At 38.5% G+C, this 20,366-nt stretch overlaps 5 protein-coding genes across 6 annotated transcripts; 2 read left to right on the forward strand and 3 right to left on the reverse strand.

The window, feature by feature from the left end:
- Positions 1 to 203: 203 nt before the first annotated feature.
- On the reverse strand, positions 204 to 1,992 carry LOC111486987. Its single transcript, XM_023134188.1, has 2 exons — positions 1,042 to 1,992; positions 204 to 843 (listed from the first exon to the last, which is right to left on the reverse strand). Exons 1-2 carry the CDS (start codon positions 1,977 to 1,979, stop codon positions 204 to 206), a joined length of 1,578 nt encoding a protein of 525 aa, XP_022989956.1. The 5' UTR covers positions 1,980 to 1,992.
- Positions 1,993 to 2,777: 785 nt separating this feature from the next.
- LOC111492044 (PRA1 family protein B3-like) lies at positions 2,778 to 4,005 on the forward strand. The gene has a single exon (XM_023141211.1). It carries the CDS (start codon positions 3,028 to 3,030, stop codon positions 3,661 to 3,663), a length of 636 nt encoding a protein of 211 aa, XP_022996979.1. The 5' UTR covers positions 2,778 to 3,027; the 3' UTR covers positions 3,664 to 4,005.
- A 3,518-nt stretch (positions 4,006 to 7,523) lies between these two features.
- On the forward strand, positions 7,524 to 10,422 carry LOC111492016 (probable leucine-rich repeat receptor-like protein kinase IMK3). The gene is made up of 2 exons (XM_023141165.1): positions 7,524 to 9,496; positions 9,591 to 10,422. The coding sequence occupies exons 1-2, from the start codon at positions 7,561 to 7,563 to the stop codon at positions 10,211 to 10,213; spliced, it is 2,559 nt and encodes an 852-aa protein (XP_022996933.1). The 5' UTR covers positions 7,524 to 7,560; the 3' UTR covers positions 10,214 to 10,422.
- A 5-nt stretch (positions 10,423 to 10,427) lies between these two features.
- On the reverse strand, positions 10,428 to 13,523 carry LOC111492022 (sorting nexin 2B-like). The gene is made up of 5 exons (XM_023141177.1): positions 12,196 to 13,523; positions 11,683 to 11,892; positions 11,089 to 11,349; positions 10,772 to 10,858; positions 10,428 to 10,677 (listed from the first exon to the last, which is right to left on the reverse strand). The coding sequence occupies exons 1-5, from the start codon at positions 13,186 to 13,188 to the stop codon at positions 10,597 to 10,599; spliced, it is 1,632 nt and encodes a 543-aa protein (XP_022996945.1). The 5' UTR covers positions 13,189 to 13,523; the 3' UTR covers positions 10,428 to 10,596.
- Positions 13,524 to 13,758: 235 nt separating this feature from the next.
- LOC111492031 (origin of replication complex subunit 4) lies at positions 13,759 to 18,783 on the reverse strand. Of its 2 annotated transcripts, none has more exons than XM_023141189.1 (16): positions 18,386 to 18,783; positions 18,036 to 18,126; positions 17,864 to 17,920; positions 17,385 to 17,432; positions 17,143 to 17,193; positions 17,017 to 17,060; positions 16,880 to 16,943; positions 16,582 to 16,668; positions 16,318 to 16,409; positions 16,172 to 16,253; positions 15,659 to 15,744; positions 15,450 to 15,559; positions 14,854 to 14,946; positions 14,698 to 14,762; positions 14,441 to 14,584; positions 13,759 to 14,073 (listed from the first exon to the last, which is right to left on the reverse strand). In XM_023141189.1, the coding sequence occupies exons 1-16, from the start codon at positions 18,499 to 18,501 to the stop codon at positions 14,047 to 14,049; spliced, it is 1,257 nt and encodes a 418-aa protein (XP_022996957.1). In that variant the 5' UTR covers positions 18,502 to 18,783; the 3' UTR covers positions 13,759 to 14,046. The 2 variants fall into 2 exon arrangements, with proteins under 2 accessions (XP_022996957.1, XP_022996966.1); XM_023141198.1 differs by having other exon boundaries at positions 18,036 to 18,182; positions 18,386 to 18,483.
- Positions 18,784 to 20,366: the final 1,583 nt, after the last annotated feature.

The following is a 20,366-nucleotide window of genomic DNA, read 5'->3' on the forward strand; positions in this document are numbered from 1 at the left end:
GTTTAAAGTGACTCAATAAAACACAATTATCAAAGAACCTATACAAACTTTTACTGATGATGAAATTCCCATATGTAGTCAAATATAGTTGGCAACACGTTTAAATTAGAGATCTGTCATGTTTGTCACTAAGAACGAAAGTGAACAAGTCTGAAAGTGATCTCAGACTATTGGTCTGTCTATTTCTAATGATTTCTTATGAGTTAAGGAATTGAAAGATAGAGAATCTCTTTGAATTCCAGCCTCCTAGTTTCGGTGTAAAATGTCTTGTGTTTGTTTGGCCAATAAGTTAACCAGATCCAACCTCTAATCTCCCACTCCATAGTTTTCCCTCTTGCCTTTCCATCAATCTTCCACCACACACTCTCTCCATACTCGTCTCCAGCAAATATGACCCCTCCCTGTTTGTTAAAAGGTCTGTTGGCGCTCGAGTAACGGTCTCGAAACCAAGCTTTAGGGTTTATGAGTGTAAGTTTTGATGGCTTGGTGGAGGCCACCTCTTTCCCATCCGAACTGTCATGAAGGTACCAGTTAAGGGTTGCAGCATTGCCATGGACGAACTGCTCAAATTTCCATGGCTTCAAGCTCACAATTACAGTCTCCCCTACTGCTAATTTGAGGCCTGGGAACGGTGTTGCAGATTCAAATCCAGCCTCAAAGGTTTTTTCAGTTCCGATATCAACTTTGGGGTTGCTTGAGGATTTGCTTACTGAGACACTCATTATGTTTGTATGGAAAGTTGGAGTGAGTTGTAGAGAAATTCGTGATGGAAAATGCTTTTCTGATCCACCAACTCCTCGCTCTGATAAGAGAGTCTCGCTCACAAGCCGAATGATGTCACACCTGTAAAAATCCAGTGTACATTTTAAACTCAATTGTCAAAGATACGTGTGAATCTTGAATACTAATAGCTTGTAAGATCAGATTTTCATCTTCTTTTCAAGAAATTGCCTCTATTTTAATTGTTACTGTCAGTAAGAAAGGGAATGAATTTATTCTTAGCAATTAGAAAGATAGTTCTAACTTCAAAATTCAATATACCTTATGTTATCAACGTGCACCCTCAGATCAATCCACTTTTCTCGAGTCACGGCCCTGTAATTGAATTGCAGAACCCCTTCAAGCTGGTGATAATTTAAAGAGAACTGCAATCTTTCATCAGTTGAAGGATTGCTTGAGTTCTCAATATTATCCATTGCAATGATAGGGCAATAGAGTTGAACTTTCCACAGCCCATAGGTCGAAAATGAATAAGAGAACAAAGGTGAGGGTGTTTTCAAAGTACGACCCTTGGCCTTGAGTTCCAATATCCAGTTGGTGATAGCAAGGTTTATTGACCTCATCCATTGTTGTTCTAGATTAGACCCCAACAGTTTCATAAGCACCTTTGATGTCTGCCGTGACGTACAATTTGCCAAATGATGCTTGAGAGTCCCAAGACAATTTGAACGGAGGTCGATCGGAGCTTCATAGATGCAGATTAGGAATATGAGGGTAAGAAATATGTGATTGAAGATTTCTTTCAAAGAGGAAGTGATGTCAAGTTTGAGAAGGTTATGGCTAGAATTCTGTTTATGGTTTGAGCCATAGTAAAGAACATCACGAACACAATTAAGCAAGAGAGTGGACATGCTTTCTTTGTTCAATAAGTTGGAGGTTTTTGTGCTGGTCTTCAATGGTTGTGATGTCCAAAGGGAGATATGAAAACTGAAATCTGCAGTAACTGAGAAAGTAATGGTTGGGGAATGAAGGGTTTTTGCTGCAACAATTTTGAGCGAGGAGTTGGTTGAACTTGAAGAGCATATGGATGTAGAAATGGAAGTAGTTTTCCATTGAGAAAGTGGTGGTAGGTTCTGTATCCAGAAATAAACATCAGGAAAGCTACAGGAGGCCATGGCAACATGCAAGTATTGAACTCTCTGTCTTTTCTCTGTAAGGAAAAATATGGTGCCTTCTCCCATATTTGTAGGCTCTTTCATGGATGGAAGTAAAGCAAAGCAAAGCAAAGCAAAGATTCTTGGAGGGAAGGTCGATTGAAAAAGGTGATTATTGAGACCATTGGGATCAAGAATGAAGAGAAAAAATAGATTAAGAACTTGATAAGATTGGATTTGATAGATAGACACTTTTTAAATTAGGGAGAACTCTTCACTCATATAAAACCTCAACGAATTCTAAAAATAGGAGAGGAAACATTACCCCAACTTCTAAGATATAAATAATCATAGTAGGAGTAGGAGTCTGTCCGAGAGATGCTTGCAATTGTTTCGAATTGTCATGTAATTTTGCGGAAGAGATTTAGTGATTCCATAATTATTAGGTATATAGTAAGATAACTTGTAGTGTTTGAATTTAAAAATTGTGAAAGCCGTTTATGAAATTAGAAGAATAATGTATTTTGGGGTGGATCTGTATTAGGGGACAAGCAAGCTAGTTAACCAAGGCATCTTCTTAAATAGATTTGTAAGTGGTATCTTTTTTTTTCCAAACGAATTTTATAAATTTAGCATTTCTTGAAGTACTAAAGTTTATCTTATCTTAATCATTGATTCACTATCCTATTTAATACAATTTTATGGTTGTACCCTACCTTTCTTTAATAGTTTAAACTTACTATTTTTTTTTTTTGAATGACGTTGAAATTTATTATGGATAAATTTTGATATAAATGTTGGAAAGAATGAACTTTAACTCTCCATGGCTTAAATAGTCTATGTTTGAACGAAAACTGATCCAAACGTCGATGGTGGTGATGAAAAGAGAATAAAGAAGGAGAGGAGTGTAGTCGTCGTAGTTGATTAAGAAATGCGTATCGGTGTAAAAATAGGGTGTAATTGGATTAAGGGATTGACCTTAGTCAAAAAACTTAGAGATTAAACCCTATATATAATATTGATCACGACCGCGTAAATCATCTTCTTCCGCGGGTCTCCAAACGAACAAATAAATTCCTCTGGAAACCCACTGTGTAAATATCACATCGCACCGCCAGATCTCACTCTCGATTTCGATTTCGATTCCGATTCGATGGCTTCTCCACCGACACTTCCGATTTCCTCCGCCGGAGCTCCTTCGCAGCCACCTATCGCCACCCCTGCCTTCCGCGCTTTTCTCTCTCGTTTAACCTCCTCCGTTCGCCAAGGCTTTTCCCACCGTCGCCCATGGTCGGAGCTTGTCGATCGGAGTTCAATGGCTCGTCCCGATAACCTTACCGAAGCCTATTCCCGGATCCGCAAGAACTTCTCATACTTCCGTGTCAATTACATTACCCTCTTTGCCTTGGTTCTAGCCTTTTCTCTCCTTTCCCACCCGTTTTCTCTCTTGACTCTTCTTTCACTCCTCGCGGCTTGGAGCTTTCTCTACATTTTCCGTCCTTCCGACCAGCCGTTGGTTATTCGCGGCCGTACTTTCTCCGATTTCGAAACGTTGGTCGGGTTGGGGGTTCTGACTGTGATTGTGGTTTTCCTCACTAGTGTTGGATCGCTCCTGATATCGGCGTCGTTGATTGGATTTGCAATTGTCTGCATTCACGGTGCGTTTAGGGTTCCAGAGGATCTCTTCCTTGACGACCAAGAACCTGTTAATGGAGGATTCCTGTCATTTCTTGGTAACGCCGCCTCCGCTGCTTCGGCCGCAGGTCCTGCAATTGCAGGGCGTGTATAGCCAGATCCGGCGCTGCCTGATGAAGGAACTGACGGCAATTTGATTATGGGTTAGGCTTACCTGTTGTATTCTCTTCAGTTTGAATTCTTGTGATCTGTAATAACTTGATTAGGGTTTGGTCTCTCATAATGTAGATTGTATCTGAAGATGTTGCAAATTTATGGATCAAATTTTGTTTAGTTTTCACTATATACAATATCATGAATTCGAGTCTGTATTACTTGGGGCGATTATTACGCAATTCTTTTACTTTAGTCTCTCATATTAGCCAATGTTTGAACCCCTTTATCATGTACGTTGCTATCATGGTCATGTTTAATGTCAGATCTTGTTTTCTTCTAATGGAATTCGAAGTATGTCAATAGATCCGTTGGCATGGGACTGTTTCCTTTCATGTTACTCTAATTATGTAGTTGCAGGTAGGGATGAATATGGATATGTACTGCCCTTCACATCGTATATTACCGGTGTGTGTATTTGGGGCGGCAGTAAAAATATGGATATTAGGTCTTCTGGGAAGGTGTTACGCTGTCATTTATGTTCATCTTCAGATTGGAGAGGGGTTCTAGTCATCTTAGAATGTATAATCTAAGCTTGTCTTTTTATTAGTTCTTTCCTTTGGTAGCTTTACTTCTCTTTCAGGCTTATAAGTCGTGGTTTTTGAAACAGCTATCAGTTTGTGAAGAAATTCATTTAAGTGGATAGATTTTATACTAAGGTTTATGTGAGTTTTGCTTCGAGGCTAGAGCCCTTTCTTTCAAAATATTCCATATACATTCTTCTTTTGTTATAGCTTGCAGTAGTGTGCCGGCGGGAGGTGGGGGGAGTGGGAATTTAGTAAGTGGACAAATGTTTTAGAGTGGTGAGTAGTTTCTGGAAAATGTAGTTTGGATGAAATGTTTTTAAGTATTGATAATGAGAGAATTATGAGAACGAAAAGAGTAAGGGTGATGCTATTTTTTTTGCCCCCTATGTTTTTCTCACTTCTTAATCCCATCCTTGATTTTTAATTCACGTCTTCACTGCTTTTTATGGCACTGAGCATTTGTTTGAATTGCAAGTACCTTATGTTTTAGTTTAATAAGTTGGATTTTCTTATGATACAACCACAAGCTTTTCGTAGCCCTACCAAAATAGCTTATTTGGCTAGAATTGGATTGTGTTGTAGACGAATGGAAGTATATCGTCAGGTCCCATCACTTGCAACTAAAGTGGATTAGTCTGAGAGTTTAGGAACATGTAATCCTCGAAGCGCCAACAAGTGTTGCAAGTGATGGGAAATGTTGAGAAACATGCATTGCTTGTTAGTTTCCCCCCAAATTTGTGTTGATTGTGGGTACAAGCAATGACCAGGTTGGTTGATTGACGTTTTTCTTAACTGTTAGTCACTTGGCATTAGAATTTATAGCTGGGAAAATATGCGAGAGAGATTGACTGAATCATATGGATGTAGAGGCATACATTTTCTTGTCTGATTATTTGAGCATCGTGCCACTTACTTTGGTTGCACACAGTGGTCGTGTGCCGCTCGAATTTGGCTTTCATGAAGCAAAGGCATTTTATCACACATTCAAGTCAAGGTGCCTTAGGCTAGACACTGAATTGAGAAAAGATGTGCCTTTATTAAACCCTGTCATCAAAACTGCAATTTTGCAAGTGGGTGATTGTGTTTTGTAGATGAGGGGAATTGCGTTCATACAGTCTGCCATCCACTCCTGCAGGACTTGGTTGGACAAGTTGAGTAGAGAGCAGTGTCTTTTCTTCAGTTTCAAAGGACGACCTCTGAATTTGCTGATAGTTCGATAGCTGATTAGCGGGTACAATAAAAGAACTAGTCACTATTGCAATTGTGGGAAAACAATTAGTGCGGTATTTCCGTCTTCAGGTCTGTTCCTCCCTCCTCCACTTTTGACTCTTTGTTTCGAATGACTCTCAATAATTGATATTCTTGCATAAATTTGAAGGTTGTTGATTTTGGTAGCAAAGATGTGAAATGTTTCTCTTGGCTTTCTAAGCAGGTCTCTTAGTGAGTTGTTTTTTGTTGAGATTTGTGAATGGGAATTGGTGTAGTGGCTTGGGATTGTAATGTTGGAATGGAGTAAGTTTGGCAGAGGTAAATTACAAATGATTTTTAAAGGGAACATACAGAGGGAGTTGAGGAAATTTGAATGAATATCATAATTCTAACATAGTTTGAAAGTATAGGGATATGTCAAAAAAAAAAAAAAAAAAAAAAAAAAAAAAAAAAAAAAAAAAAAAAAAAAAAAAAAAAAAAAAAAAAAAAAAAAAAAAAAAAAAAAAAAAAAAAAAAATTGCATGTTCTAACATGCTTATGTAATTCACCACAACCTTCATCTGTCATTTGTTTCGCTAGCTCGACGAAGAGCCATTTTTAAGTAGCTAAAGAGTTGATAGTGAGTGTCTTCCATCAATTTTCCAGTTTCGAGACGAAGATAAAACTTGACTATGACAGGTCATATAAAAGTCTCGAATGCCCAAAAGCTCACAAAGTATCCATCAATCATCAAATCTATTCATTTGTATTTGATAGATTCTTATATTCCAAAGCTCAAGAGTGTCCATGCACCAAGAGGTTTATTATTATTATTATTTTTGGTAGAAAGTAATAGTTTAAATGTTTGGTTCAAAATTAGGGATATACAATGCTCAAAACTACCTACCAAAAGAAACATAGATTACAGAAAACTGCACCCAAACACTGAAATACAGGCTTCAAAAACTCAAGGTTCACATCCTTGCAGGTTTCTGTTTATCAAGCTTCAAAATTTTTTGAACATCTTGAAACAGACAGACATTGAGTATATTTTGTCATTCTTTCAATACAACGATAATAAAGAATTAGGTTTGGAGCGAGTGATTAATTATTATGTATATGAGTACGAAGACTAAAATAGGTTATTAAAACAAATAAAAATAGATATTACATAAAGTTAGACTTTCAAAAATATAAATAAATAACAAAAAAGAATGCATACTTGATATTTTTATATATAATTTCAAACTACGTAACACAAAACCCCCCAAAAAGGATCTAAATATAAAATTCAGAACTTCATTAAACAAAAGAAGAAGACAACATGACTGAATAGAAATGAATAAATTTTATCTTCTGAATCAAACATAGTGAATATAATAATAAAAACATAAATCAAAAAAGCTAATTTGGGTCAGTTTCAAAAAGAACTCAACTAAATAACTAAATAAAACTTAGATCCTAATCTCTTCTCTCTCATACTTTCTGAATTTCTCTCCATTTCCTAGGAACTATCTTGTCCACCAAGCTGGTGGGTCCCATTTACTATATCAAACTTACTCCTTATTAAACAAACAAAAACTCAAAATAATTTGACACTATTTCCAAGGAAATATCTACTCATGTCTTCAGCTGGTGGATCCCCATCACTGAAACACACAGGGACATAGCCGTTGGAGGAGCGGTGATGCCACTAAAAAACCCCCCAAAACTCTATCTCTCTCTCTCTCTCTACCGCCATGTTCAATGAGCCCCAAAAATATAAAACAAGCCAAAACCTTGAGAACACAAACAGTTTCAGAACCAAAAAAAAAAAAACTAGCCGTTAAGCCTATCAAACAAGAGAGAGAGAGAGAGAGAGAGAAGCAGAGGAAGAGCCTCTGGTCCCTTATTGCATCCACCTGACATTTGTGTCCCTCACTCGTTTTATTCTCAGGCATTCACGTGCCCTTCCCTTCCCTTCCCTTCCCCTCCCTCCCCAAAACCCACTTCTTCTTCTCTCTACAAAACCCTTAAACGCCTTCCCCTCCTTCCTCTGTTTCATTCTTCTTTCCCTATGCCCCTCTCTTTTCTTCCATTTTCATCTTCTTTCAACCTTTTCTTTCCTCTTCTTTACGTTTTCTATGGATGAAATCCAAACCCCATGTGATTCCAACTCTTGTTCGAGACACCCACTTCCCGATTTTCATGTTTTGTTTACTCAGGCCGCTGCTGATGGGTTCTGTTCTTCAGGGAAAGAGCAGGAAAAATGGAAGATTCTGAGAAAAAACCCTAATGGGTTTCGTTTTGGATTGGGTTTGTTCTTTTTGTTACTTAATTTGGTCACCATTCGACCTGTTTTGAGCCAAGATTGGGATGGTGTGGTTGTCACACAGGCTGATTTCCAATCCCTTCAGGCGTTTAAGCAGGAGCTTGATGATCCTAAAGGGTTCTTGAAAAGTTGGAACGATAGTGGATTTGGGGCTTGTTCTGGTGGTTGGGTTGGGATTAAATGTGCTAAGGGACAGGTTATTGTTATTCAGCTTCCATGGAAGGGCTTGGGAGGTAGAATCACTGATAAGATCGGCCAACTTCAGGCGCTTAGGAAGCTTAGCTTACATGACAACTTCATAGGTGGATCAATCCCTTCTTCATTGGGACTTCTTCCGAATCTTCGAGGCGTTCAGTTGTTCAACAATCGATTTTCGGGTTCCATTCCGGCGTCATTGGGGCTTTGTCCTCTGCTTCAAACTCTTCATGTCAGTAACAATTTGCTCACCGGAGCTATCCCACCTACGTTGGCTAATTCCACCAAGCTTTATTGGCTTAACTTGAGCTTTAACTCGTTTACGGGTTCGATCCCAATGAGTCTAACTCGATCAGTGTCACTTACTTATCTTGATCTTCAACACAACAATCTCTCAGGCAGCATCCCCGACTCTTGGGGCGGCGACGCCACTGATCAAAACCGGGTGTTTCAGCTCAAGTTGATGGCTCTTGATGGCAATCTCCTCTCAGGTATCATACCAGCTTCTTTAAGGAAGTTAAGTGAGCTTCAAGTGGTTTCTCTTGGCCATAATAGATTGAATGGTGGCATTCCAGAAGAAATTAGTAGGCTTTCTCTGCTCAAAACTCTGGATGTTTCTAACAATTTCCTTAATGGAAGTATGCCTCAAAGTTTTGATAGTTTAAGAAATCTCTCTGTTCTTAACTTGAGTAGAAACAGGTTCAATGGTCAAATTCCTGCAAATTTAGGGAACATTTCAACACTTAAACAACTTGATTTATCTCAGAACAATCTAAGTGGAGAAATACCAGCTTCTCTTGCTGAATTGGAAGGTCTTCAATCCTTAAATGTCTCGTACAACAACCTTTCGGGTTCTGTTCCTTCGGCTCTCGCCGAAAAATTTAGTGCAAGTTCCTTTGTTGGGAACATCCAGCTCTGTGGGTTCAGTGGTTCAACTCCGTGCCCGTCCCCGGTTCCTTCTCTAGAAGCTCCAGCTCCTCCACCGGAAAGTTCGGTGTCTCGACATCGGAAGTTAAGTACTAAAGATATAATACTCATAGTAGCAGGAGCTCTCCTTCTAGTATTGGTTATAGTATTCTTTGTACTGCTGTGCTGCTTGATTAGGAAGAGGGCTGCTTCAAAAGAAAAGGGTGGTGGTGAGGCGGCGGCAGCAGCAGCAGCCGGGGCTGCGAGGCCGAAGAAGGACGTCCCTCTGACTAGCAGTGAAGTTGAAGTGGGAGGAGGGGATGCCGGTGGGAAGCTCGTCCATTTCGACGGGCAAACGGTGTTCACAGCAGATGATCTATTGTGTGCAACAGCAGAAATAATGGGAAAGAGTACTTATGGGACTGTTTACAAGGCCACATTGGAGGATGGAAATCAAGTTGCAGTGAAGAGATTGAGAGAGAAGATCACTAAGAGCCAGAAAGAATTTGAAGCAGAGGTCAACATTCTTGGCAAGGTCAGGCATCCAAATCTTCTAGCTTTAAGAGCTTATTACTTGGGACCCAAAGGAGAAAAGCTTCTCGTTTTCGATTACATGCCGAACGGGAGTCTTGCAGCGTTCCTGCACGGTAAGTAACTGCAAGTTTCATACTTTATTTCACAGCTTAAGGTAAAATGTACATACTTGTAAGCTTGCTTGCTTAAATTCTTTGAAATCTACAGCTCGTGGCCCGGACACATCCATTGATTGGCCGACGAGGATGAAGATTGCTCAGGGTATGACTCGTGGCCTGTGTCACCTTCACACGCACGAGAACAATATTCATGGAAACCTAACATCCAGCAACATTCTACTTGATGAGTACACAAATGCTAAGATTGCAGATTTTGGCTTGTCAAGGTTGATGACAGCAGCCGCAAGCTCAAATGTGATAGCAACAGCAGGGGCACTCGGGTATCGAGCACCAGAGCTCTCGAAGCTGAAGAAAGCAAATACGAAAACCGACATTTACAGCCTTGGAGTAATCATATTGGAACTCTTGACAGGGAAGTCACCGGGTGAAGCCATGAACGGTGTCGATTTGCCACAATGGGTTGCATCAATAGTCAAAGAGGAGTGGACTAATGAAGTTTTCGATTTGGAGTTGATGAGGGATGCATCTAGCATTGGAGATGAATTACTAAACACTCTGAAACTCGCTTTGCATTGTGTCGATCCTTCACCATCGGCAAGACCGGAAGTTCAACAAGTTCTGCAACAACTGCAGGAGATTAGGCCAGAAACCACTCCCAGTTCTGGGGATGATGGAGCAGGAGGAGGACCACCCCCTTCGACAAGCGAGTGAAAAGGGCTTTCCCAACAGGCAGGGTAGGATGATAGAACAGAGACTTCTGTGTGATTCTTTTAATTCTTTTAAGGGTGGTCTTTGTCTTGGAAGAATTTAATGACCAGAATTCTAGTTATATTATTAGTTTCCATAAAGTGTGTTATTGAATAGCAGTTCTTCACTCTCTGTAAATTTGCTATCACATTTGAGAATAATTCTTCCACAGATCGTGTAAATTTACGAGTAGTTTCTATTGAACGTAATAAATTTGCTCAACAAAAGAGATTTACAAGACGAGAATAACGTACACTGATCCGCTTGCTAAGTCTACAAGAAACTTCTCATTAATCAAAAGGTGTGTTCGGTAGTATGCATCCTTGTTAAAACTACATCCAAAATTTTCAGCTGTGATCTTTCTGGTAGTCCCTAGTTTCTTCAGCAAGACTCTCCCAAACATTTGCCATTTTCTCTGCATATCCCACCTGATAAAATGAACTTCGATTACGGTACTTCGAAGCAGTTATACGACGAAGTGAAAGGGTTGCCGTAGTGTCAAGGTTGTCAAAAGAATCTAACCTGATTAAGGACAAAGCCTTTCAACATATGAGTGAAGTCTTCTTGCATCTCCCTATCGAGCCTCTCAAGCTCACTCCTATTGTTTTCCTGCACTCAAATTAATACTCATACTCAACACTTCAAGCAGCTCTGACATTTGAAGATTACAATCTAAAATGACTCAGCTAATTACATAAACACATATGGGTGAACCTATAAGGCAACACAATTCAATTAAATGTCTCAAAGCAAACAGCCAAGTGTATGGATTTCCATGTGATCTTTAATTATCCAGCTAAGCATATACAGAAAAATGGGTTAAACAGGAGGTAATCTACCTTGATCCGATCATATTCTGTCACTGCACGAGTCTTAGCATCCTCTGTAATACGCAAAGTATCTTTCAACTCTTCAATTTTCCGCAACCTGGATCTGTCCCCACCAAATATCTTGGATGAAGCAACCTCAAGCCTCTCAATCCTCGTATGTAACGAAGATAGATCTGATGAAAGGGTCTGAACAGTCAGTAGAGCGCTTGCTCGGTCAGAAAATGCACCGTTGACAGCTAACATAACTCCGAGATAATCGTGAAGCTTATCCTGCAATGTATGATTGGATACAAATAAGGACAAGATAATTGATGAAGTGAATCTCCTTCATGGACTTCATCAACTCTAATACTAATCAGTAAGAGAAAGACTCCTTTACAGGACAAAGCAAGAGTTTTCTGGATGGAAAGCCTTAACAGCAGCCATAATGCTATTAGATGACTTATGTTGAAGGTAAGTTTGAGGTGACTTAAAGTGTAATCACTTAATCAATCATTTTGAAGCTATACAGATAATAGTACATTTTAATCCATCTACGAGTTATCAAACTCGCCTACATGTATAGATACTAATTCAAATTGCACCATACTTCTTAGAACTCACCAAATGCTTCACTGTTTGTGAGTTTAGTTCTCGATACAATCTGCTGGCTTTAACAGCAACAGTCGCCAAATTTTTCATGTCAGCAGCTCGTACTCTTTGAGACTCGACCGTAGCTTCTTCAGTCTCAAATTTGGACAGCTTTACAAATGCTAATCCCAGTTCTCCCATTGTCTCTCCAATGTCTTGCTGAGCTTTCACCAGTGATTCAGCCTTCAAAATAATGGTAAGACATGCAACATTATAGAAAGTATAGAGAAATGAGCATCCTTCATTTCACATCCAAATTAAGGGCAATCAGCAATGTATTTCAGAATTAACAATAACTCAATCCTAAACTTTCTAGTAGAAGTTCTGCTTTCGTGCTTAAATGGAGCCAGGCAAGAAAACTATGGTTTAAAAAAGCTTCTCAAAATGCCTTTACTGTTCCTAATCATAAGGCCATAATATCTATAATTCACAAGTTTTTACAAGACAGAGATGTGTATGAAAACCTTCACGGCACCAGATTCATACCTGTTGAGAGACCTCGCCAAGTTGCTGTTCAATGTCCATTAATTTCCCTTTCTTCTCTAAGAACTTCTTATCTTCTTCCACTACCATTGGCTTTGCCCCAACCCAATCGTTTGTCATTGATTGCTTCAACTCCTTAAAGATTCGCAACAGATCTCTGCCCCCTTTTGCAGGTTTTACCACCTCCTGCAAATCTACCGCCGCCGCTGGCTCCCCAAATAGCTGCCTCGGCAGCTTCACCGCTCCATCAAGCATCCTTGAAGCTACATCAGTGCTTCTAACTAATGGCAACGACCCCTTTGCCTCCAGAAACATTCTCAACTCCTCACTTCTCCTAATTACTGGATGTAATGCTAATTTCCTCAAATACTTTTCTAATGCAACCCTCCTCTGCTCCACAAACTCCTGCTTTTGCATCATTTGGCTCTCCACCACGTTCTTGTCGGGCCTCATCGGTATGAAAAACCCACGGTACGACTCCAGCAATCGATCGGACAATGCTACAACATCCTTGAACCGCCTTCGAACACCGAATTCGGACCCAGGCCCTCCGTACTCAGGTAGATTCGTTGTCGTCGTAATCAGATATGTGTAGTAACCACTTCCACCGGGGACCAACGAATTGTTTAGCTCATCCATTCTCTGCGGATCCGTAACCGAGATACTCAAGAACTCAGAGCTCAAAGCGTTGGATGTGGAAGAGAAGTCAGGGCTACCATCGCGGCCATTAGATGATGAATCAAAAGACGTGAAAATCGCCTCTGCATAAGAAGGAGGTTCAAGAAACGAATCGAAAGGCGAATCAGGGCTTTGACGGTCTGCATAAGACGGCGACGACGAAAGCAAGGGATCATAATTAATCGTCACCGGCCGACTCAATTGACCGTTCCTACCATGAGATTTCCCGTCGGGAGGATCGTCAAGAACCAAACTCTCCATTTCTTCATGAGACGAGTTCAGGTCCACCTCCTCCTCCTTATCTCCATAGCTCATCATATCGAATCGAACAAAGAGAGAACAACAAAACACAAAACAAACGAAATCGAACAAAAAAAAAATTGCAAAATCAACACACGAATCCTCAAATTTCTACAGTAAACACCATCGAAATCGAAGGATTAGTGGCGCAAACGGAGGTTAATCGGAAGAATTGGAAGAAAGATTAGACAAAAACTCGGGAAGGCGTGATGAATCCGAGTATGGAGAGGTGCGAACACGGCAGCCGAGGCAGTGAGTCACCACATGGGTAAGAATAAGATCACGAACAAACTCGAGGATTCATACTGAGTGGACTCAGTGTATGCTTTTGTCGAGTTGATGAATGTTTTAAGTTTAAATCGTGATTTTCATTTTCATTTATATTTTAGAAAGTGAGTTAGGTGGGATTTAAAGAAGCCAATATAATAATAACTCCCCTTTTTAGGCTTAAAATTATTTTATAATATCGAGAATTCGAACCTTTAAAGCAAATACACCTCCTGATTTGATACCAATTTTCAGGTAAACTAGATGAAGTTGATATATCAAACTATCGAAGTATTTAAGTCAGCAACTCACTCATCTAGATTATAGCAACAACCTCGTTTAGATCTCATCAAATATTGCCTCAACTTGATGATTCAGACTTCAATCGGATAGAAGTCGAGACGTCCAGCACTATAGAATAATTACAATATAAGAGTCCCGATAATTCGATTAAATCAAACTCCCACCTAAGAAATGGCCCGAGTAATTATCTATCCAAAACTAACCGTAAAACACATTCGTATAAGGGCCTGAGCTGCCTTGCACACGACAAAGGTCTGGAGTTCCAGAAGATCATCCAGTCCCCTCGGCTGTTTCAACTTCACCTCCTCAATTCATTAGTTTCTGAAGAATGACCTGTAACCATAGTAAAAAAGACGCCCAGCCATCTTCAGTCAACAACAATGATGGAAGTACAGTTCGATATCTAATTTACAAATAGTTGATAGCATAGGCGTAACATATCTAATTTACAAATAGTTGATAACATAGATGTAACAGCTCAAGTCCATTACTAGCAAATATTGTACTATTTGGGTTTTCCCTTTCGGACTTTCCCTCAAGGTTTTCAAAACGCGTCTGCTAGAGAGAGGTTTTCACACCCTTATAAATAATGCTTTGTTCTCCTCCCCAATGAATGTGGAATCTCAGAATAGCAATCAAATTTCCAATTTGTCAAAAACAAAGGCCTCAACACAAGATCACTTATATGGAAACAACTTACAGGACAAGAACGATACGCCTTCAGTCCAAGATGAAGTTCAGGCGACGATATTAACAGCTTGACTGGTCGAAATTCAATTGATTGATTATGTCCACGGTTGTCAGTGAAGCAGATTAACTCACGCTGTAGAAGGTGCTCAAAAGCCTGCATAACTCAAGGGAACTTTCTGGTCAAAAAATAAATATAAAACCCAACCCAACCTAGAAGGAAGCTAAAAAAAATCCAAATGTAAACAAGTTTGTTCAGCTCCAAGATACCCGTAAGCACACGCTTCGCGAATAATAATCAGACGTCTGGAATGAATCGTGTATGCTTTTGTACTCTGTCACATTCAATAATAAAAACATTTTGAAGAATGCTTGTAAATCTTGCAAAGTTCCAATGAAACAACGAGAAGATGAACATAAGTGCACCTTTCATTACAGAATTGAAGTTGTACGAATTCTGTTCCTTCACTTCCAACCTTTTCATGCATACCAGAATATAGAGCTCCAATATGGAACAATCTGCTACAAAAAGTCCAATAAGTACTTAACTTGCTACTGAGGAGAAAGAAATGTAATTAGTCTGATACAATAAAAGAACATTGTAACCTATAAGCAAGAAAAAAAAATGAAGATTCTGCATATCATTGAAAAATCACAACAGACGAAATGGAAAGATGAAGTATGGGGGAAAAACTTAAAAAACATCATAACTCAACAAAAATGCTTAGAAGTTTTTTACTGCAAATGTTAGGACATGTTCTAGTAATTGGTGTGAACACACAGAAACAACATTCAATGGATTTATTGTATTAAAAACAAACAAAATCTTCATAATCTAAGTAAATTCCATGAACAGGGTGGTGAGTCTCTCACATCTGACAAATCTTTTTCAAATAAAAAAATTACTCATCATCAAGAATATATTAATGATTCCATGGACATACTTGATTACAGTTGACAACGGAATGAGGATGAGAAAAGTTTGACATTACAGGCATTCTAACATTTTTCAATCCTCGAACCTTTTATACATTCCTGCTTTGGCTGCCTCTGAATATTTGAAAGAGCATGTTCAAAATTCTCAAGAGTCAGCATGCCAGATTTCAAGTTCATCTTTGATATGGCACAAAACCTAAATGTCATGACGTTTCACTGTAAGTTTAACCTAGGATGGACATTCAAACATATGAACGTTAATCATTACTTGAGGCATCATAACAGAAGAACTTACAGATATCTCACTAATTGTTTGACAGTTGAATCAGAGTCCAAATATGTGTTAATGATCTTTTTGAATCTCTCATCTGCTAACATATTCTGCAAAATGTCAAGTACTCCACCAGTAGGAAACTATGTTTAAAAAGTTTGAAAAGGATCAAATATTCCACACAAAATTGTTCTGCAGGCACAAGTAACGTTAATGGCATCCATAAGATATTAGTCGCCAGCTAGACTGAATTCGTACTGAAACAATAACGACTTCAAAGCAACCTCCAGTACGTTCATAGCTGATAGAGCTTTGGGGTCATGTTTTTTATGAGGTAACGGAATTCATAAACTGGATTATTAATGAATCCTGGAAAACGGCAAGCTTAAGTTTAGCAGGTGGCTAATTTTGATGTTTGATCATCAACGTTATTTTGAGATAGCTAATATTGATGAATCCTGAAGTCTACTACCATATGTCTAAAATACTCTTTCTACGTCGTTACTGCCATAAGATATACAATCACAAAAAGGATACATGAAGCTTTGCATTAAATTTAATAGTGTAGTCGTGAGGAAGGTCCGAGTCAATTGGCAATGTTAAAATGTGCTCCAGCAATCTGCATTACCATATTATGAGAAAACAATTATAACAAAACTAATGATAAGTTCACAGCAAATTACCTCTCCACATCTTCCTTGCAGGGAGGAAGAAATAACAGCTTTCTATGGGAGAAACGAGATCTTACTCTCTTCTCGAGTAGCTGATCAGCATCCTGGATAAACAATTCACACTGTTAGTAATTTAATTTTATAAAAAATATACACTCGAAACACTCTAATCATACAATAGAACCAAAACAATGAAAATGGAAAGAAGCTAACTCTCAATATATCTTTGGCCCTCACTTTTCAAAAGGGAATGGATACAATGTTGAGACAACTTACCAATCGACAACTGATCCCAATAACAACAGCTTGTGATGACACTGATTGCATGGCATCTAGCAAACTATAAAGTAACCTTTGTTTCCCCTGAAATGACCAATAGTATAAAGCATATATCGGGTATAATTAAAGAACTTCTCCTTGACTAACAAAATTTCAACTCTATGGACTCTGGAATCCCAATATTTAACCAAATATATGATTGAGTTTAAGTCAGACCCATATGCAAATGAACACTAAATGATGGGGTCTGAGAATTGAAAAAAGTAGATATCAGCACTGGATGGTGGAGTCTTACTTGTGCAAAAAGATCAAATTCATCCAGTACAAAAACAATTGTCTTGTGAGCCAAGCCACACTCCCTAAGCATAAAAATCCATGGCTTTAGCAAAACTTCAAGCAATTTACATACGTGAAATCTAGCAGATAACTTACCGTAGCATAGCTATCATAAACTGGGAGTTATCATCGAAGGATGCCTATATCATATCATGTCCATATCAATAAACCAGAATGTGTCTTGATTGCATAAATATAGATAAAATAGACAGTGTGTCTTACCATTTTTGAGAACAACAATTGGTACTCCGAGCAAAGCTGCCTAGCAATCTCCTGAATGTCAACGGCAAGTCAGGTGTTCAAAGAATAAAAAAGAAAAAAATAGATCATCCTTTGACTATGAACAAGAATTCAGACTTCAAGATGCAGATTTTTCTAACAAAAATTAATTTTGGATATCCAAAAATGATTTTACACTGCTCAGTTCATGCCAAACAGAGAGAGAGAGAGAGAGAGAGTTCCACCTTGAAAGCACCATTGTCGTCACAATGCAAAAGGCCACTCAACCTTATCTGCCAAAAATAAGAAGAAGCCCTTTAAAAGTACCTATCAAAGCTTTTGAAACACAAGAATGTCATCCTTTTGACAATCATTTTAATACCAGCCCAACAACAGTTAGAAGGGACCAAAAAGGAGAATAACATGTTGAACATTCATAAACTAAGTAGCTCTAACGTTTCTAAATTTTTTTTTTTTTTTTATTGTTTTAAACGAAGTTAACACGCCTAACCCTCATTGATAACATATTCTCTATTAAGCCGCCAAAATTTTCTCCTCAAAGGGGTTCGATTCTGAAACTTTTACAGATTGTTTCTTTAAACCAAGTATATGCATCAGTGACTAATATGCAGTTTGTTTATTTCAATGCCCTGCAATAAAAATTGTTAAACACTTGCGAAAATTTTGAAAGGAAAATGAGTCAGAGAATCGGTCAAAGGCTTACCACGGTAATCATATCGGGATATTCTAGTAATAGATCTTGCAGAACGAGTTCCAGCACCTAAAACGCGCAAAGTTCATACATAAAAAAGATCATGAAAATAATTTCATGAAACCATAAGCTAAATCTAAAATGCCAAAGCAATTTGAATACCAATAGTCTCACTTTCACATACCGCCATTTTCCCTGAACCCCGAGGGCCGAGAAGCAGGATCGAATTATTGCACGCTTCAGCCACCGAACTGGATATTATAAACTTCAATTTGCTGAAGATACCAGATCAAAAACACTTCATTTCAATTGAACAAGAAAATGTTGTTCCCTTCAAAAGAAAATGCAAAAGGGAAAAGAATAACTCAAGAAGGAAGGAAGAATGAAAAACAATGAGTATACGTTTGTTAGGCTTAGTGTTACATTCATATGGAGGAAAATTAGTCTCGACTAGAAAACTCGAGCACTACTGTATATTTCCATTCGCGATAACCGCATGGGTGAATGAGACAGGCGGGAAAAAAAGACTTGTACCTGTAATTACTATCAGAAGAATCGGATGGAGGCTTGAAGTAGAAACTAGTGTTGCAGAGTCTACTACGGAGGAGGCTGAGGGCTGCCTTTGCTTCTGGAAGATCTTCAGCTTCCATTTTCCCTGAAATTTTCTAGTTTCTATTTGGAATCCCTGGACTTGGGAGGATTTCAAATCAGAACAGACCTCAACGGCGAGAGAACAAGAAAGGGACTGCGGCAGAAGACGGTGGTTAATGTGGCGGCGTGAGATTTCAGCAGAGAGGGAGATAGCAGGAGAAGAAAGAATAAGTGGCAGTGGTGGCGTCCCGGCGAGCGGCAGAGAAGGAGCAATAGATGGGGTTCTGCGGCGGAGGAGAGAGGGAAAGGAATTGGGCGGGTAAAGTGGAAATAAACTTTTTCCTTCGTTTAATTAATCGCTAAAATATTAAAATGTCTTTAAAACTTAAATAATTTCTTATTTATCCGTTTTAACTTATAACATTATTTTCAAACGCTATTATTTGCTAACACATCTATCAAGCTTGAGGATCCGAAAACTGTCTGCAAATCTCGACTTTCACAAGACTGATTTATTTGCTGAGTTATAACAAATATAACATAATCGGTGTTCCGCTACCTTCAAATAGTAAATTATAAATGAACCAATTTGAAAACAATTCATACAGGTTTCCGAATCATCGTTGATCATTGTGATATCAGTGATATGAATTCGACCAATATAATACATTGATAAGATAACAATTTCAAAAACCATAATGCGACAGATGGTGTAGCTCAACTTATTGTATAAAAGACGTAGGATTTTATTATGATTTGATTATTGTAGTTGGTAGATACTCGATATGATTTGTATCGAAATAACTTAGAGGCTTTCAAAAGTTTCGTTGTATTCATAGAATTACCCGTTTGACTATATCCATCTAAATTGGTGATATATTCTCAGATTTACTTACAGGTCCTAAGTTATTTGTTGGATGTGATAAAAAAATAATTTGTTCAACAATTGTCGAGATAGATGGAGATGAAATAGGCCACGGAGAGAGACGAGGAAGGCTTCTCGTCTCTGCCTCATGAACATTTCTACTTTTATATTTCTCTCTCTACGTCTCTTTATCCCTCAATCTGAAACATAGAGATTTCTCCCTTCACGAAGAAAATGTTGAGAATGGTTGGGAGTGAGTCTCACGTTGGCTAATATAGGAATGATCATGAGTTATAAGTAAAGGAATAACTTTCCATTGGTGCGAGGTCTTTTGGGGAAGCACAAAGCAAAGTGATGAGAGTTTATGCTCAAAATGGACAATATCAATATCATTATGGAGAGTCGTGATTCCTAACATGGTATCAGAGCCATGCCCTAAACTTAGCCGTGACAATTGAATCCTCAAATATCGAACAAAGATTGTGAGCCTCAAAGGTGTAGTAAAAAAGTGACTAAAGTGTCGAACAGAGGGTGTACTTTGTTCGATGGGCTATAGAGAAAGGAGTCGAGGCTCAATTAAGGGGGAGACTGTTCGAGAGCTCTATAAGCCTCTCATAAGCCTCAGGAGAGGCTTATAGTGTACTTTGTTTAAGGGAAGGATTGTTGGGAGTGAGTCTCACATTGACTAATTTAGGGAATGATCATGGGTTATAAATACCAACGGTATAATGCCTTTTGGGGAAGCCCAAAGCAAAGTTATCATACCTTATACTCAAAGTGAACAATATAAGGAGGTATGGTGGAGAGTGATAGTGGCAGACTCGAGATGAAAAGAGAGACAAAGAAGAGCCAGAAAAACTAATAATAAAAAAATTATTTAATTTAAATAAAGAAATGTCACGCCAACCTTCCATTAACTATAGTAAAAAAAAATAATAATAATAATAATGACAATAATCAAATAAATAATTATTTCAAAACTTTAGGAGTTAAAATATTGAATTTAAAAACTCTACCTAATAAATAGACTTTAAAGCTTTAATTTTTTTTTTCTCTTGA

This window comes from Cucurbita maxima, unplaced genomic scaffold, assembly GCF_002738345.1.
Source record: "Cucurbita maxima cultivar Rimu unplaced genomic scaffold, Cmax_1.0 Cma_Scf00001, whole genome shotgun sequence".
Lineage (NCBI taxonomy): Eukaryota > Viridiplantae > Streptophyta > Magnoliopsida > Cucurbitales > Cucurbitaceae > Cucurbita > Cucurbita maxima.

What these genes read in the sequence shown, in the direction of transcription:
- LOC111492031 (XM_023141189.1), bottom strand. Translation starts at nt 18,501, where the DNA reads ATGGAAGCTGAAGATCTTCCAGAAGCAAAGGCAGCCCTCAGCCTCCTC. An exon ending in AATTTAATGCAAAGCTTCAT is followed by an intron (nt 15,745 to 16,171) that starts GTATCCTTTTTG and finishes GACATTTTGCAG; the next exon opens with AATATGTTAGCAGATGAGAG. An exon ending in AAAGCAGGAATGTATAAAAG is followed by an intron (nt 14,947 to 15,449) that starts GTTCGAGGATTG and finishes TTTTTGTAGCAG; the next exon opens with ATTGTTCCATATTGGAGCTC.
- LOC111492016 (XM_023141165.1), top strand. Translation starts at nt 7,561, where the DNA reads ATGGATGAAATCCAAACCCCATGTGATTCCAACTCTTGTTCGAGACAC. An exon ending in TCTTGCAGCGTTCCTGCACG is followed by an intron (nt 9,497 to 9,590) that starts GTAAGTAACTGC and finishes TGAAATCTACAG; the next exon opens with CTCGTGGCCCGGACACATCC.
- LOC111492044 (XM_023141211.1), top strand. Translation starts at nt 3,028, where the DNA reads ATGGCTTCTCCACCGACACTTCCGATTTCCTCCGCCGGAGCTCCTTCG.
- LOC111486987 (XM_023134188.1), bottom strand. Translation starts at nt 1,979, where the DNA reads ATGAAAGAGCCTACAAATATGGGAGAAGGCACCATATTTTTCCTTACA. An exon ending in GTGCACGTTGATAACATAAG is followed by an intron (nt 844 to 1,041) that starts GTATATTGAATT and finishes GGATTTTTACAG; the next exon opens with GTGTGACATCATTCGGCTTG.
- LOC111492022 (XM_023141177.1), bottom strand. Translation starts at nt 13,188, where the DNA reads ATGATGAGCTATGGAGATAAGGAGGAGGAGGTGGACCTGAACTCGTCT. An exon ending in TTGGCGAGGTCTCTCAACAG is followed by an intron (nt 11,893 to 12,195) that starts GTATGAATCTGG and finishes ATTATTTTGAAG; the next exon opens with GCTGAATCACTGGTGAAAGC. An exon ending in CAGAATATGATCGGATCAAG is followed by an intron (nt 10,859 to 11,088) that starts GTAGATTACCTC and finishes ATTTGAGTGCAG; the next exon opens with GAAAACAATAGGAGTGAGCT.